Source organism: Xyrauchen texanus, chromosome 39 (genome assembly GCF_025860055.1).
Source record: "Xyrauchen texanus isolate HMW12.3.18 chromosome 39, RBS_HiC_50CHRs, whole genome shotgun sequence".
Taxonomy (NCBI): domain Eukaryota; kingdom Metazoa; phylum Chordata; class Actinopteri; order Cypriniformes; family Catostomidae; genus Xyrauchen; species Xyrauchen texanus.
The window spans coordinates 30,722,571-30,737,468 of NC_068314.1; the positions used below are offsets into that span (position 1 = coordinate 30,722,571).

General features: G+C 37.5%; 1 protein-coding gene across 1 annotated transcript in view; it reads left to right on the forward strand.

The window, feature by feature from the left end:
* LOC127632404 (short transient receptor potential channel 4-associated protein-like) overlaps positions 1-14,898 on the forward strand; it is a 41,685-nt gene that overhangs the window by 1,656 nt on the left and 25,131 nt on the right. The window contains exons 2-4 of the mRNA XM_052110974.1: positions 5,344-5,472; positions 7,178-7,294; positions 8,549-8,603. Of these exons, the coding sequence (XP_051966934.1) occupies positions 5,344-5,472; positions 7,178-7,294; positions 8,549-8,603 (301 nt within the window). The remainder of the gene's footprint in view (positions 1-5,343; positions 5,473-7,177; positions 7,295-8,548; positions 8,604-14,898) is intronic.

A 14,898-nucleotide genomic window follows, 5' to 3' on the forward strand; every position in this document is an offset into this window, starting at 1 on the left:
TTGACAAAGGAAAAAGGGTCAGGGAAAGGTAAAAATATAAGCAAAATAAAGTAAAACATTCATATATAATTCAAATAAATACTTTATAAATTTCACAGAAGTCTTAAAACTATAGTTTTCTTATTTAAAGAGTCTCTAATATCTTCAAAGTACAGTTTTATGTAAGTCGGTAAAACCGGAAACTTGGGTTTTTATTAGTTAATTTGTATTTATGAATATGAAATTTAGTCAGATATGTTACATTAATCAAATAAAAACAATTTAATATTTTGGAAAATCGATGAAGCCAATAAGTGCAAAGTCTTGAATGCTGTATATTGTTTTTTTTTTTATACATTTCTTTACATTGCGCCACAGTGCAACTGAATGCATGCCATGCCAAAATAAATTCAAAGCAGTTTCATTGTTGTCATTACAAAAGAACATATATATTTATATTTATATATATATATATATATATATATATATATATATATATTTTTTTTATATTTCTTGAAATTTAAAAAATATATAATATGTATAAGTTTAAAAGACACCTCTTTAACCTTGTTTCTGATGTGGTTCTTCTGGGGTAGCAAACCATACTTTTTTCCAGCCTAACGACTTTTTTCATTCAAAAGAGAGTTCTGATATGAAATAACACGGCATAGGACAATCTCTCGTTGTAAGTGTTCTCTGGTTTGTGTGCAGCTGTGTTGTGTTCTGTTGTCACCATTGCTGTAGTGGACATGTTTTTAAATAAAAATGTTTTTGCTTGTACACACAATGTCACTAGGGGCTGAGTGAACTGTTGGTCTTGTGTAGTCTCAAGAATTTGCTCAGGAGCTCAATGGTTGGTCAACAGTTTCACTAAATAATACAATCGATTTTGGTTTGTTTCTCGCCAACCCTTATCATTTGCATAAATTCTCTAGAGATAATTTTTATTTTTGGGTGAACTCTTCCTTCAAAACCCGCTTTCCTTTCTCAAGCAAACGCCTTGTATTTGAGGCTGATCTAAATCCTATTACTTTGGATAGTTTAGAACTAACTTAAAATTGGTTAAAGCTTTTTTGGGTACAACAAAATATAGAGACCCGTGTGGCTGTTATAATGCTTAAATATACATAATATATCCTGCTGAAACACTTTTTTTACTCCACATTCACTAAGATTGCTGTGTTGTTCAAGTGCGCTATGAGATGCAAGCAAGGGAAGCGAGCTGGTCAAGCTCCGACAGTACGACAGCTTTCGAACAGCGCAGCAGAGTATTAATCTAGCGAATCTCCAGTCTCTTCCTAAAAAAAAATGGATTAACTACATCTCATCCATACAAACAAGGACTTTTCAAACTCTGCTGCCTTATGCTTCATAAAAACTTGACTGAGTGAAGCAATTCCGGACAGCGCATTACATCTGCTGGGCTTCCAGCTGTTCAGAGTGTATCACATTGCAGAGATAACTGGGAAAATGAGAGGCGGTGGAACATGATTTTCCATAGATGAATGTTGGTGTACAGATGTAACTACGTTAAAGAAGATGTGCTGTCCTAATTTGAAGTGCTCTTTATCAACTGTAAGCCTTTCTACTCGCCACAAGAGTTTTCCTCGTTTATTCTGGTGAGAGTTTGCATTCCTCCACAAGCGTGTGTGTGTGCACAGAGCTGAATCAGCTGGCTGTTCAGTTCACAGACAAGGAACAGCAATACCCGGACTCACTTATTATTGTTTTTGGTGATTTTAACAGAGCCAACCTCACCTGTGAACTGCCAAAATACAGACAGCAAATTACATGCCTCGCCAGAGTCAGAAGTATACTGGATCACTGCTACACAACATAAAAGGATGTATATCACTCTGTCCCTAGGGCTGCTTTGGGACTCTCACTGTCTGTTTCATCTTCTTCTGACCTATAAGCAAAAACTTGCATCAGCTAAACCTGTAGGAAAGGCTCTAAAAAGATGGACTAATGAAGCAGAGCAGGAACTAAAGGCTGCTTTGACTGCAATGACTGGAGTGTTTTTGAAACTGCACACACCAATCTTGATGAGCTCACATATACTGTAACATCATATATCAGTTTCTGTGAGGATACGTGCATTCCTACTAGGATTTATTTAACATTCAACATTCACATGCTTACAGAAGTGGGGATGAAATGTTGTATAATCAGGCCAAAAACACAATTCTAAAAGAGATTAGAGTGGGTTCAAGAAGCTACTCTGAGAAGCTACTAACTACAAGACACCATCCCCAACACTGTATGGAATCAATAACTCTGACAAACTGAATGTGTTTTTCTGTAGATTTGAAAAGCACATTCTCTCACACCCCACACCCCCTCTGACCTTCACTTAATACAAACATCAACACCTCTGAAACCACCCTCCTCCCCCTTTCTGCTACTCAACTTGTGCTTAAGATCTGTGAAGAGGATGTGTGCCGGGTCTTCCGGAAACAAAAGACAAGGAAAGCATAGGGCCCAGACAGTGTTTCACCCACTTGTCTAAAAGCCTGTGCCAACCAGCTGGCCCCCATCTTCAACACATCACTGGAGCACTGGGAAGTTCCCCGCACCACCATCAACCCTGTCCCAAAGAAACCCAAGATTGCAGGATTTAATGACTATAGACCCACCACTCTGACGTCTGTGGTCCTGAAGTAATTGTGTTGGCCCACCTGAAGGACATCACTGGACTTTTTCTGGATCCCCTTCAATGTGCTTATTGAGCAAACAGGTCTGTGGATGATACAGAAATACTCAAACCAGCCCATCTGGCACCAACAGTCATGCCACGCTACAAAACACTGAGATCATATTTTTCCCCATTCTTATGGTTGATGTGAACATTAACTGAAGCTCCTGACCCATATCTGCATGAGTATGCACTGCACTGCTGCCAAGCAATTGGCTGATTAGATAATCTGCATGGATGATTATGTAATTAAAAAATTGTATTGATTAAAAAAAAAAAACACAACAGAGAAAAACAACACATCCACACCGAATCAACATTTTACTTTTAACCCTCACTAATAACCCTCCCCAAACACAAATTCCAACGAACACCCCCGTGGTCACACAAAATAATACACACATAAACCAAAAAAAATACAAATAAAATATATAATAAACATACATAATAAACTAAACTTCTCTCTCCTCATCCCTTCCCCAAAAGTCCCCCAAAACCGCCAAATACCAACCCCACTTCCTGAAAAACAAGTCACCAAACCCCAGCCTTCTATCTGCCATCTCCTCAAATGCTTTTCCACACACCACTCTGTAAATGGTGGCACTCTGTCCGACTTCCAACCCCTTAAAATAATTTGTCTGCCAATCATAATGCTAGTCAGAACCCAATTTTTTATATATTTGTCCCCCAAAATACAAAGTCTGGGGCAAATTAAAATTTGAGTGCCCCAAACGTCGCACAAATTGTTCTGAACCTTCATCCAAAATCTTGGATCTTAACACACCTCCAAAAAACATGGGATGTGTCTCCAACTTATGATTGGCATCGCCAGCAGGTGGGTGTGTCTTTAATACCAAGCCTATATAATCTACAGGGGGTCCAATAAAATCTGTGTAAAATCTTAAATTGCACAAGACTTGACCTTTTTTAGAATCCTAGTCCACACTCCTTCCTCCAAAACCAAGTTAAAATCTTTCTCCCATAATCTCTTGAAAGAAGTTTGCCTGGATGATTGTTGGTGCCAGATGGGCTGGTTTGATTGTTTTTGTAACTGCTGATCTCTTGGGATTTTCATGCACATCAGTCTCTAGAATTTACTAAGAATGGTGCCAAAAATGAAAAACATCTGTAAATGGAAATGCCTTGTTGATGAGAGAGGTCAACCGAGAATGGCCAGACCGGTTTGAACTGACAAAGTCTATGGTAACTCAGATAACCGCTCTCTACAATTGTGGTGAGAAGAATATCATCTCAGAATGCTGTTTGGGTGGAAAGAGGGGCGTCCTACATAATATTAGGCAGGCGGTTTTAATGTTATAGCTGATCAGTGTATATGTTTTGTCTATTTTGTATTTCTATAGGCCTATATACTTATATTTTGTATTAGTTTTTTATTCAGTGTTTTTAGTATTTCTATGTTGTTGTTGTATTGTTTGTGCACTGGAAGCTTCTGTCACCAAGACAAATTACTTGGCAATAAAGCTTATTCTGATTCTGAGGATTAATTATAAGAAGTTTATAAGAAAGTTCTTAAGTGCAATTCTAGAAGTTCTCAAATATTTTCTTAATCTTAATTTTTTTCTTAAGTATAAAAAAAAACAGACTTTGTCTGATCATACTAGCCTGCTCATGGAGTTGCCTTTAATAACTAAACAAATTAAATACTTAAACAGAATTATTTTTTTGAACGCAAGTGTGTGAGGTGTGAGTTTAACGACACCACCCGTCATAGGATAATTTACTTACTGGTAACCTTTGATAACTTTTAATTTGACATGAAAGAAAAGAAACAATACTTCAATAGACAATAGGTTCTTGAGGAAATTTATGCAAGGAAAATGTTCTCCTTGGGAAGCTTGATAATTAACGCGTTGGAAAGTACGAGGCGGGTAAATGGGAAAAGGTGGCTGAGGCTGTCTCCGCTGTGGCCAACTAGGGATGTGGATACGGGGTGTAAAAGAAAGTCTCCGCTTTCTAGTGTTATAATTATGTTTCTATGAACAATAAAAATGGCAGAGAGAGTGCACAATGACGTGTTCTGGTCTAAAATCACATTTCTACTCAACATGATCAAAAGTGTCACATTTGAACCAAGTAAATTAATCAAATATCTTATCTTTCAGGATTTAAGACAACTGTTATCCAAACTGTAAGATGTTATTTACGTTATTTTATACAAGAATTTGAATGATACGTTTTTTCTTAAGAACAATCTTTCTTAAGAAGTTTTTTGGGAAATACAAAATATTCTTAACTTTTTCCTCAAGTTAGAAATTAAGAAGAAAATTGTAGTTAAGAAGAATTTTCTTAAGAACGTTTCATGATTTAGGCCTCTGTAGAGGTTGTCAAGAATACACAACACTTTAAATGCTTTAAAACCCAAGAAGTGACCTATAACAACTACAGACGCAATGAACATCAAGTCATGTTCCTATCTAAATGAAAATGTCCACATGTTGAGCATTGAATACATACAGTTGTATAAAGTATTCACAGACCGAATATAGATGGTCTTTACTAGTTATTTGCATTTGAAAGCGCTGTATGCAAAGTATACTTTGCTGTCTCCAAAGAGACACTCATGAAAATGTTTTTAAATAGCATTACATTATTAGCATCAGTTATTACATATGCATTGGGCTTTTACTAAAGTTTTGCTTTATTTCTAGCTCTCAGAAGCACTTCTTAAGGAAAGAGATAAGAGGGCGAAATGGCACGGGATTCCAGTCTTACTCCAAGAGCTGTACGAGAGCAGCCACCTTAACAGTGACTTTACTCGCACAAACACTGTGCTGAAGGTGAGAGCTCTTCCTCTAGATACTGGTCTTGTGTAGTGTACAATTAGTTTACAAGTCATAGTGATCTTCAATTAGTGAGCAAATTGTTGTTTTGAATTGAATCTTTATAACTTCTCATTTGGACCACTTTACCACTTTCCGACCCGAAAGCGAAACGTCATGGTCCTGTTCTGTGTGTGCACAGCTGTTAAAGAAAAAATGTATGCTGTGTAATATCAGGTTTTATGTACTATATGATACATTCCTGATCTTCAATAGGCTATTTTGAACAATCATCTAATCGAAAGCTTTGCCATCACAACTGCATTAAGTCCCGCCTATTTGTCCAGCAACTTTTAACGACCAACTGAACTTGATTATCATCTCAAATACATTTTAGCATCATAATGCAATTTACATTTTTGAAGAAGCTCAGCAAATGCTATCTGAGATAAAGAGGGTTAGATTTAAAATATTTAACAGTTTTAAAAGGTTAATTTTCTGAAAGTGAACTCTGCATTGGACAAATAGTTCTGATAGTTTAGTCTTGAAAAAGTGTAGAACATTCTGAGAATGTCATCCAGCTGACTTTTTTTGTCTACAGAACAGAGTAAGGCTAATTTAAGATTGTGTAAAGAAAAGGCATATTTAGGTCTAAAAATAAGATTTTTTTTTTTCATTTGGTTATTTATTTTATTTAATGCTTTATTCATTTGGTAATTTATTTAATTGAATACAGGGAATTTTGCTGGCATTTTTTCAAATGTAAGCTAAACAATAATTTAAAAGAATTGGGCTATGTTAGTGTTCCAAAAAAGTCATCGTGATTTAACACAGGCTAGCGATTGGGGTAAATTCTGTCATGTGACACTACATTTTTGTGTTAATGGCAATTTTCTCAACAAAAAGTGTTTCCAAACCAGTTTTTTTGTGACATTTGAAGGATAGACATAGTTTATGCACTAGAGTTAAACAGAAAAATATTGTGTCAACTGAAATTGTAGCGATAATTTTCGTTTCCGTCACCTTTATTTTGATGCGTTAAAATGTTTTCCGCAAAACATCCTTGGATGGAAACGTAGTTAATGCACTGTAATAATGCACAGTAAATATAAGAGGTCTAATGAAAAGCTAGTGCTATTGTCCACTAATAGAGGTCATTGCATTTAACAGCATGCTGTTTCACCATAAATCACTCACATTTTCAAAATGGCAAATTGGATTAAACTAGACTCTAATCTTTTGACTCAAACAAGTTTCAATGTAAAAACTTAATTGGCTTTCTTTCCAGATATAGTTTTGTTGGCAATTCTCCCAAAGACAAACTTTGCTGTGATCAGCGCCATATTGTTTAATCACATCAAAAGTTTAACACTTAACTAACAGCACAGATTCATCTAAACCGAGATCAGTTGGTTTAATTTAAATTATGCGTTGGATATAGCAAAGCCAAAATACAACGTACATGTATGCAGGGTCGCACAAGGTTAACAGCTTATTTTACTCATCTCGTGTGAATTCTACTCATAGATTGAGGAATGAAGTCAATATTAACACATTTTAATGTCATATTAGTTGACATGCTTTCCTGAGCATCCTTTGCTGTGAGTGTGCCGGGGCCTTAAGTACCTTTCTTGGCTGAATTTGTCTCACATTTGGCTTGTCAAACGCCATCACAAGAGTAAGTCATGACACCTGTTTCTGCTTTTGTGGTTTTCTGAAACAGGAGCTGTCATCCCTGCTGTCAGTGGAGGCCATGTCTTTTGTAACAGAGGACAGGAAGACGGCACAGGAGTCTAGCTTTCCTAACACATACACTTTTGACCTATTTGGAGGTGTTGATGTGAGTTCTGTGTTTGCTCTGTGTAGTATCTGCTTGAATAATGTGGAAAGTCCCATTTATACTGTAGCTGGTTGTAGAGAGACATTATTCCAGACAAATTTAAAAAAAAGTTCATTTTGGTGTTTATTTTGTTCTGTAACCTGATGGAATTTGTACATGGGTCCATCATTTGAATGAATGAATGAATGAATGAATGAATGAATGAATGAATGAATGAGTGAATGTTTTTTTTTTCTTTCTTCAATGTAATAAATGAATTAGGGCTGCCCTCTGATAGTCGACCAAACATTAGTCGATGAGAAGAGTCTTGGTCGACCAAGTTTTGATTTGCCGGTTGGTCGCAGAAAAAACTCCACAGGAGAACAAAAACGCTAGGTGGTACTATGGGTTAATTTTCATTAAACAGGGCAAGTATCCATCTAAACATGCAGACAGAAAATTACTTGCACAAATGAAGACTAAAACAATTTTTTGAGAACCTTTTACATGCGTGTGTTCCACGAGACTGTTATCTGTTCTTAATAATATAATAGTGTGTTTCTAATAATAATATAAAAAGAAATGTGTTTCTTCAAGCACGTGTCTATGTGTCTATGGACAAATTATTTGTAATATTAATTTGATAATAATAATAGCTTAATAATAAAAACAATATTATACATTAATGGGAAAATGGGCTAAATATCATCTTGACATTGTCAAAGGTTTCAGCTATTGGCTATCATTTTTTCCATCGTCGATCCCCAAGATCAGCATCTGTTGGCACAATCCTAATGTGTATTTCTCTATAAATTAACAAAACGTCTCCTTGCTGGTTTTTCCCGACACATTCAGAATCATTACCGCTTTTGCCGGTTTCGCTGCAGCTTGCTTCGTGCGTTCGCTTGTAAAATTAATATTTTAAAGGCTCATTATTACAGTTTAGTATTTCTCTGTAATGTAGAACAGTGTTAGCAATGTTACTAATAACATTCTTTCTCAGCTCTGGAACTCAAACCATTTTCTGACCCCCCCAAAAAAAAAATTATATGTAGTAATTATTATGATAGTAATTATATTACTATCATAAGTGTGCGTCTAGTCGACTAATTGCTTAAATTAAGGCCTACACGTCAACTAGGAAACTCTTTGGTCGGGGGCAGCCCTAAAATTAATTACATATTATTCAGCAGAATAATCGATTATCAAAAGAGATAGTTGCAGCCCTGGGTCAATTCATCAATTAATCATTTAATATTTTTTTTATCATCTTAGCTGTTGGTGGAACTTTTGATGAGACCCACTCTCACTACGCTACAAAAACCCAAGAGTAAGTTTATATATATTTGTATATTACAAGTGTGTGCATATATACTCTATACAGTTTAAGTCAGAAGTTCACATAAACCTTAGCCAAATACATTTAAACTCAGTTTTTCACAGTTCCTGACATTTAATTGTTGAAAACATTTCTTTTCTTAGGTCAGTTAGGATCACTACTTTATTTTAAGAATGTGAAATATCAGAATAAGAGTAGAGCGAATTATTTATTTCAGCTTTTATTTCTTTCATCATATTCCCAGTGGGTCAGATGTTTACATTCACTTTGTTAGTATTTGGTAGCATTGCCTTTTAAATTGTTTAACTTGGGTCACACATTTTGGGTAGCCTTCCTCAAGCTTCACACAATAAATTGTTGGAATTTTGGCCCATTCCACCAGACAGAACTAGTGTAACGGAGTTAAGTTTTTAGGCTTCCTTGCTCAAACACGCTTTTTCAGTTCTGCCCACACATTTTATATCGGATTGAGCCAACACAAAGTCAGGCTTTGTGTTGGCCACTCCAATACATTGACTTTGTTGTCCTTTAGCCATTTTGCCACAGCTACGTAGGCATGCTTGGGGTCATTGTCAATTTGCGACCAAGCTTTTACTTCCATGCTGCTGTCTTGAGATATTGCTTCAGTATATCCACATACTTTTCCTTGCACATGATGCCATCTATTTTGTGCACCAGTCGCTCCTGCAGCAAAGCACCCCCACAACACGATGCTGTCACCCCCATGCTTCACGGTTGTGATGGTGTTCTTCGGCTTGCAAGCGTCACCCTTTTTCCTCCAAACATAACTATGGTCATTATGGCCGAACTGTTCAATTTTTGTTTCATCAGACCAGAGGACATTTCTCCAAAATGTAATATCTTTGTCCCCATGGGCACTTGCAATCTGTAGTCTGGCATGACATGATATATATATATATATATATGACTGTTTTACTGTGGATATAGATTCTTGTCTACCTGTTTCCTCCTGCATCTTCACAAGGTCCTTTGCTGTTTTTCTGGGATTGATTTGCACTTTTCACACAAAACTATATTCATTTCTAGGAGACAGAATGAGTCTCCTTCCTGAGTGGTATAATTGCTGCGTGGTCCCATGGTGTTTATACTTAAGTATTATTGTTTGTACAGATGAACGTCGTACCTTAAGGGATTTGGAAATTGCTCAAGGATGAACCAGACTTGTGGAGGTCCACTATTTTTTAACAGGTCTTGACTGATTTATTTTGATTTTCCCATGATGCCAAGCAAAGTGGCACTGAGTTTGAAGGTAGGCCTTAAAATGCATCCAGAGGTACACCTCCAATTCAGTACACCTTCTTTCAGAAGCTAATTAGCTATTTGTCTAAAGGCTTTTTTTAAAAGGGAATTTTCCAAGCTGCTTTTAGGAACAATTAACACACATCACAAGAGCGACAAAAGTTAACAACAGAGGATCGAAGAACAGGCCAAAAGAAATATTTAGAAATGCGGCAAACAGTTTTCGTCACTCCTAAATGACCTGCCATGAGATTTTCATGTGCCAATTTTAGAACTGGAACGCGATAGCTAGCAGGTAAAACAATTTGAAACGTCTCCTGCAAACCTTTTTCATCATAAAGCGATTTCCATTTACGCATTAACAAATCATTCTCCCAAAAATAACCTATTTTAGCTTCCACTCTGTCTTTTCACGTTGACCGCTGCTTTAACACATTCTGCTAAGGAAACATCTGCTTTTTGCTCAGCTGACAATTTCTCCTTTTCAACATTAAAGGGAGCTTCAAGGATCAATGAAGTATCTGTCACATTGCTCACCTCACATAAATCTGATTCTTCAGTCTTGGATTCTGTTTTTTAAAAACTTGAGCCCATGTCACTGCACATGCTGGAAAAGCAGAAGGGAACTGAACACCTAAGTCAGGCTGCTCCTTACCCATGGGTTTATGCATCACGACTGGACTAGAAAAAACTTTGCCCCCTGCAAGGTCATTTCCCAGAATAATATGTACTCCAGCAACAGGCAACTGTTTACGAGCACCTAACTTAACAATGCCAGAGACAAGATCCGATTTTAAGTCCACTTCATGTAAAGGCGCCTGTACGCAGCCCATTTCTATACCTCGTACTAACACATCAGTACTGGTATACGATTTTTCCGAGAAAGGCAAAACACTCTCTAGTATAAAAGACTGAAAAGAACCCGTATCTCTTAAGATCGACACCTGCGTGAACTGGGAATCAGAGATTGTCACCTGCCCATTTAAAATAAACGGTTCTTAACCAGACACTTCAGCTTCTCGCACCCCTGACAGCGTCCGCGTGAGCGCAACACCTTTTGTTTTCACATTCTTCTTATTCCACTCCCTACACTCAGAGATTAAATGTCCAGGATCCAGGCAGTAAAAACAAACCTGCTTGTCTCCTTGACGCGCCGAATTTCGACCAGTCATTTTTGGACGAGCATCGTTTTTCCACGAGCGAGAAAAACTTTGAGAAGGGGCATATTCTCTTACAAATTTATCAGCGGATGACACATAACTATGCTGTTGGTAAGTTGGTACCTCCTGCAAAAACAACTTACCATGCGTAAGCACAAATTCATCTGCGGATACAGCGGCTTCGGCCAGCGTGGTTATCTTCTGCTCATTTAAGTGCTGCACAACTTTTTCTAGAATACTTTTTTTAAAATCCTCTAGTAAAACTAATTCACAAAGTTGTTTAAAAGTGTCAGTTTTACTAGACAGGCACCATTTTTCAAACAACGTTCTCTTCTCTCTTCCAAACTCAACATACGTTTGCCTGGATGTCTTCGTATGAGATCGAAACCTCTGGCGATACGCTTCGGGAACTAACTCGTATACGCGGAGCACTGTCGACTTTACCACATCATAATCAAGCGAATCCTCCAGGCTTAACGCTGATATAACTTCTTGTGCCTTACCCACGAGACTACATTGAAGTAACAAAGCCCACATGTCTTTCGGCCAGTTGAGTTTACCAGCTATTCGCTCAAAAGCTACAAAATAAGCATCTACTTCAGCTTCTCTGAAAGGAGGCACGAGTTTAACATATTTGCTAATGTCAAACGCAGACACATTAGAAGCCGGAACAGATCTATCTGGTGACATTTGGGACGTTGCAGAGGGTGGTCGGGAACGAGGTACGGGCACCGGTTTTTTTAAGGCTTCTCGATCTAATTTACGCAGTTGAATTTCACGCTCCTTTTCTGCCTCTATAACGTGCAGCCTAATAATTTGAGACTCACATTCTTGTTTTTTTATTTCTAAATGTAATTCTCTAAGTCTAATCTCCAACTTGGGATCATATCGTACTATCTCAGTATCTGAAAAAGCCATAGGTGTAACATCACGATATTTCTCCCTATCCGACCCCTCTGCCAAAATACCATCCTCTACTAGCTTGTCATATAATTCTTCTTTTATAACTTGCTTAGTAGTCTCTCTCGTCACTCGAATATTAAAAAAATCTGCAATCAATAATAGATCTTTTTTTCTACATCGTTCAGAAACTTCTGTGGTAGGAGAAAGAGTGAAGGCTGTCAAATCGAATTCCATTTCTCCCACCAGAAGAGGTCTCTTTCCCCTCCGCTATTTCGAAGACATCTCAGACAATAAAAAGAGAAGAGAGTAAATTTCAACTCACCACGTTGTTTTCTTCCCTATAGAAAAGCTTCAACCACGTCGTACGGACGAGCCCCCAATTGTTACGTCTTTCCCCTTTTTTCTAGGGGTAAAATGGGGAACGACGAACAAACAGTGGAGAGACTTTGAGGATCTCCAGCTCTCCAGTCCCAGATTCACAAAATAGCCAAACAACATTCACCTTGAAATGGCGTGTCTGCCTTTTATTTCTACACTCTAGCCGAAGCTAGAAAATAATTAATATTAAGTGGGGAAACACATTACAAATAAATCCAAAACAAAAAGTATTACCTCAGGAGGAGGGCCCAATTCAAAAGAAAACAAAATAACGTCTACCTAAAAGGGGAAATAACATTAACTTACCTATACACAACAGAAAACAAAACAAAAGAACAAATAACTTCCCTCACTCCCTAACTAACCTTTAAACAGGAGAAAAATTACGGGTATCCTTCACCCTACATTACCCACAAACTCTTAAATAATCATAAAAAAAAAAGAAAAGGAGAAAAGAAAAGTAAGCTCAAGTCACACTAGGACACACATTGTGACACACACACACCAAAGAGCGCAACCAGCACTCGCTTGTCTGGGCTTGGAGAGCGGAACAACCCCAAACGCTGCGATATCTCTCCCCCCTTTCTCAGCGTTTTCTCTGCTGCTTTATTTAACTCCTCAGGAATCACGCACCAATCAGTGCGCGGACAGCTCTCCCGAGTTAACGAGCACAGGTGGTAGCCCTTAATCTTATCAAAGACACAAAAAGGAAAGAGAGAGAAAAGAAAAATACACATGCACATAACACTCTTGGTATGTTACAGACACACAATGAATACGTCCTTGGACGTAACATTAGTGTATGTAAACTTCTGACCCACTGGAATTGTGATTATATTCCATTAAAAGTGAAACAATCGGTCTGTAAACAATATTTTGTGCATGTCTTGTGTCATGCACAAAGTAGATGTCTTAAATGACTTGCCAAAACTATAGTTTGCTAATTTTACATCAGTGAGTTGTTGAAAAATGATTTTTAATGACTTCAACCTAAGTGTATGTAATTTTCTGACTTCAAATAGATAGATAGACAGACAGACACATCAGGATGGTGTTTTAAACCTCAAATGCGATGTGGTATTTGACTAACTCTGTATGTTATTTTTGGGATCCAATCACAAAACATTTTACACCCCGTTTACAACTAAGCGCTGACCATGTGCAATATGATCATCCAAAGTGCACCTTATTACCAGCTGTAAACGTGGTCAAAAATGATTGCAGCCAGAGCTAGGGAAGGCTATAGAATGACATCCTGTGGAGGTTCCACCCACCTTCGTTTCACCAGTAAAACCCCCAGGACAAAGGTGGATTGTCAGGACATTACTTATGTAAAAAGAAAACGGCACCATCCCTGTTTGAAAAAAATCTTTTTTGATCGAATTTAGACAGGCCCCATTTCCAGCAGCCATCACTCAAACACCTTTTCCTTTAGAAATCATGCTAAATTCCTAATTTGGTACTAGAAAATCACTTGCCATTTACATCACAGTTGAAAGCTATTTGGTTCCTTAAATGAAGCTTAACATTGTCTTTGTTTGTTTTTGAGTTGCCAGAGTATGCAATAGACTGGTATGTCTTAAGGTCAATATTAGGTCAAAAATGACAAAAAAGCATTGGCTTTCTCTAGAAACTCGTTAGTCAATCATTGTTTTGAGGAATTAAGGCAAAACAATGCTTGAAATTTCCAAAAAACTGAATATTTCATATAAAGGTGTACACTACAGCCTTCAAAGACAAAGGACAACTGGCTGTTACAAGGACAGAAAGAGATGTGGAAGACCAGATGTACAACTAAACAAGAGGACAAGTACAACAAAGTCTCTAGTTCGAGAAATAGACACCTCACATGTCCTCAGCTGACAGCTTCATCGAATTCTACCCACTCAACACTAGTTTCATGTACAACAGTAAAGAGAAGACTCAGGGGTACAGGCCTAATGGGAATGATTGCAAAGAAAAAGCCACTTTTGAAGCAGAAAATCAAAAAGAAAAGGTTTGAGTGGAGAAAGAAACACAGACATTGGACAACAGATAATTGGAAAAGAGTGTTATGGATCTTAACCCCATTGTGCTTTTGTGGGATCAGCAAGACTGTAAGATGCGTGAGAAGTGCCCGACAAATGCCACATCTATGGCAAGTGCTACAGGAAGCATCTGGTGAAATGTCACCTGAGTATTTGGACAAACTAACGGCTAGAATGCCAAGGATCTGCAAAGCTGTCTTTGCTGCATGTGGAGGATTTTTAGTTTAAGTTCAGAATTGTTTTTTTTTTTTGGAACATAGTAATTTTTCATGTTATTAATGTCCTGACTATACATTGTGATCAGTTGAATGCCACTTTGGTGAATAAAAGTACAAATTTCTTTCCAGAAGAACAAAATCTGTACGTTATTCCACTCATTTGGCCGCCTGTGTGTGTGTATATATGTATATATATCTCCGCTAAAACAGCACCAACCAACATTTCAGAATAGCATTCTGAGATGCTTTCCTTCTCACCACAATTGTAGAGAGTGGGTATCTGAGTTACTGTAGACTTTGTCATTTCGAACCAGTCTGGCCATTCTCTTTTGACCTCTCA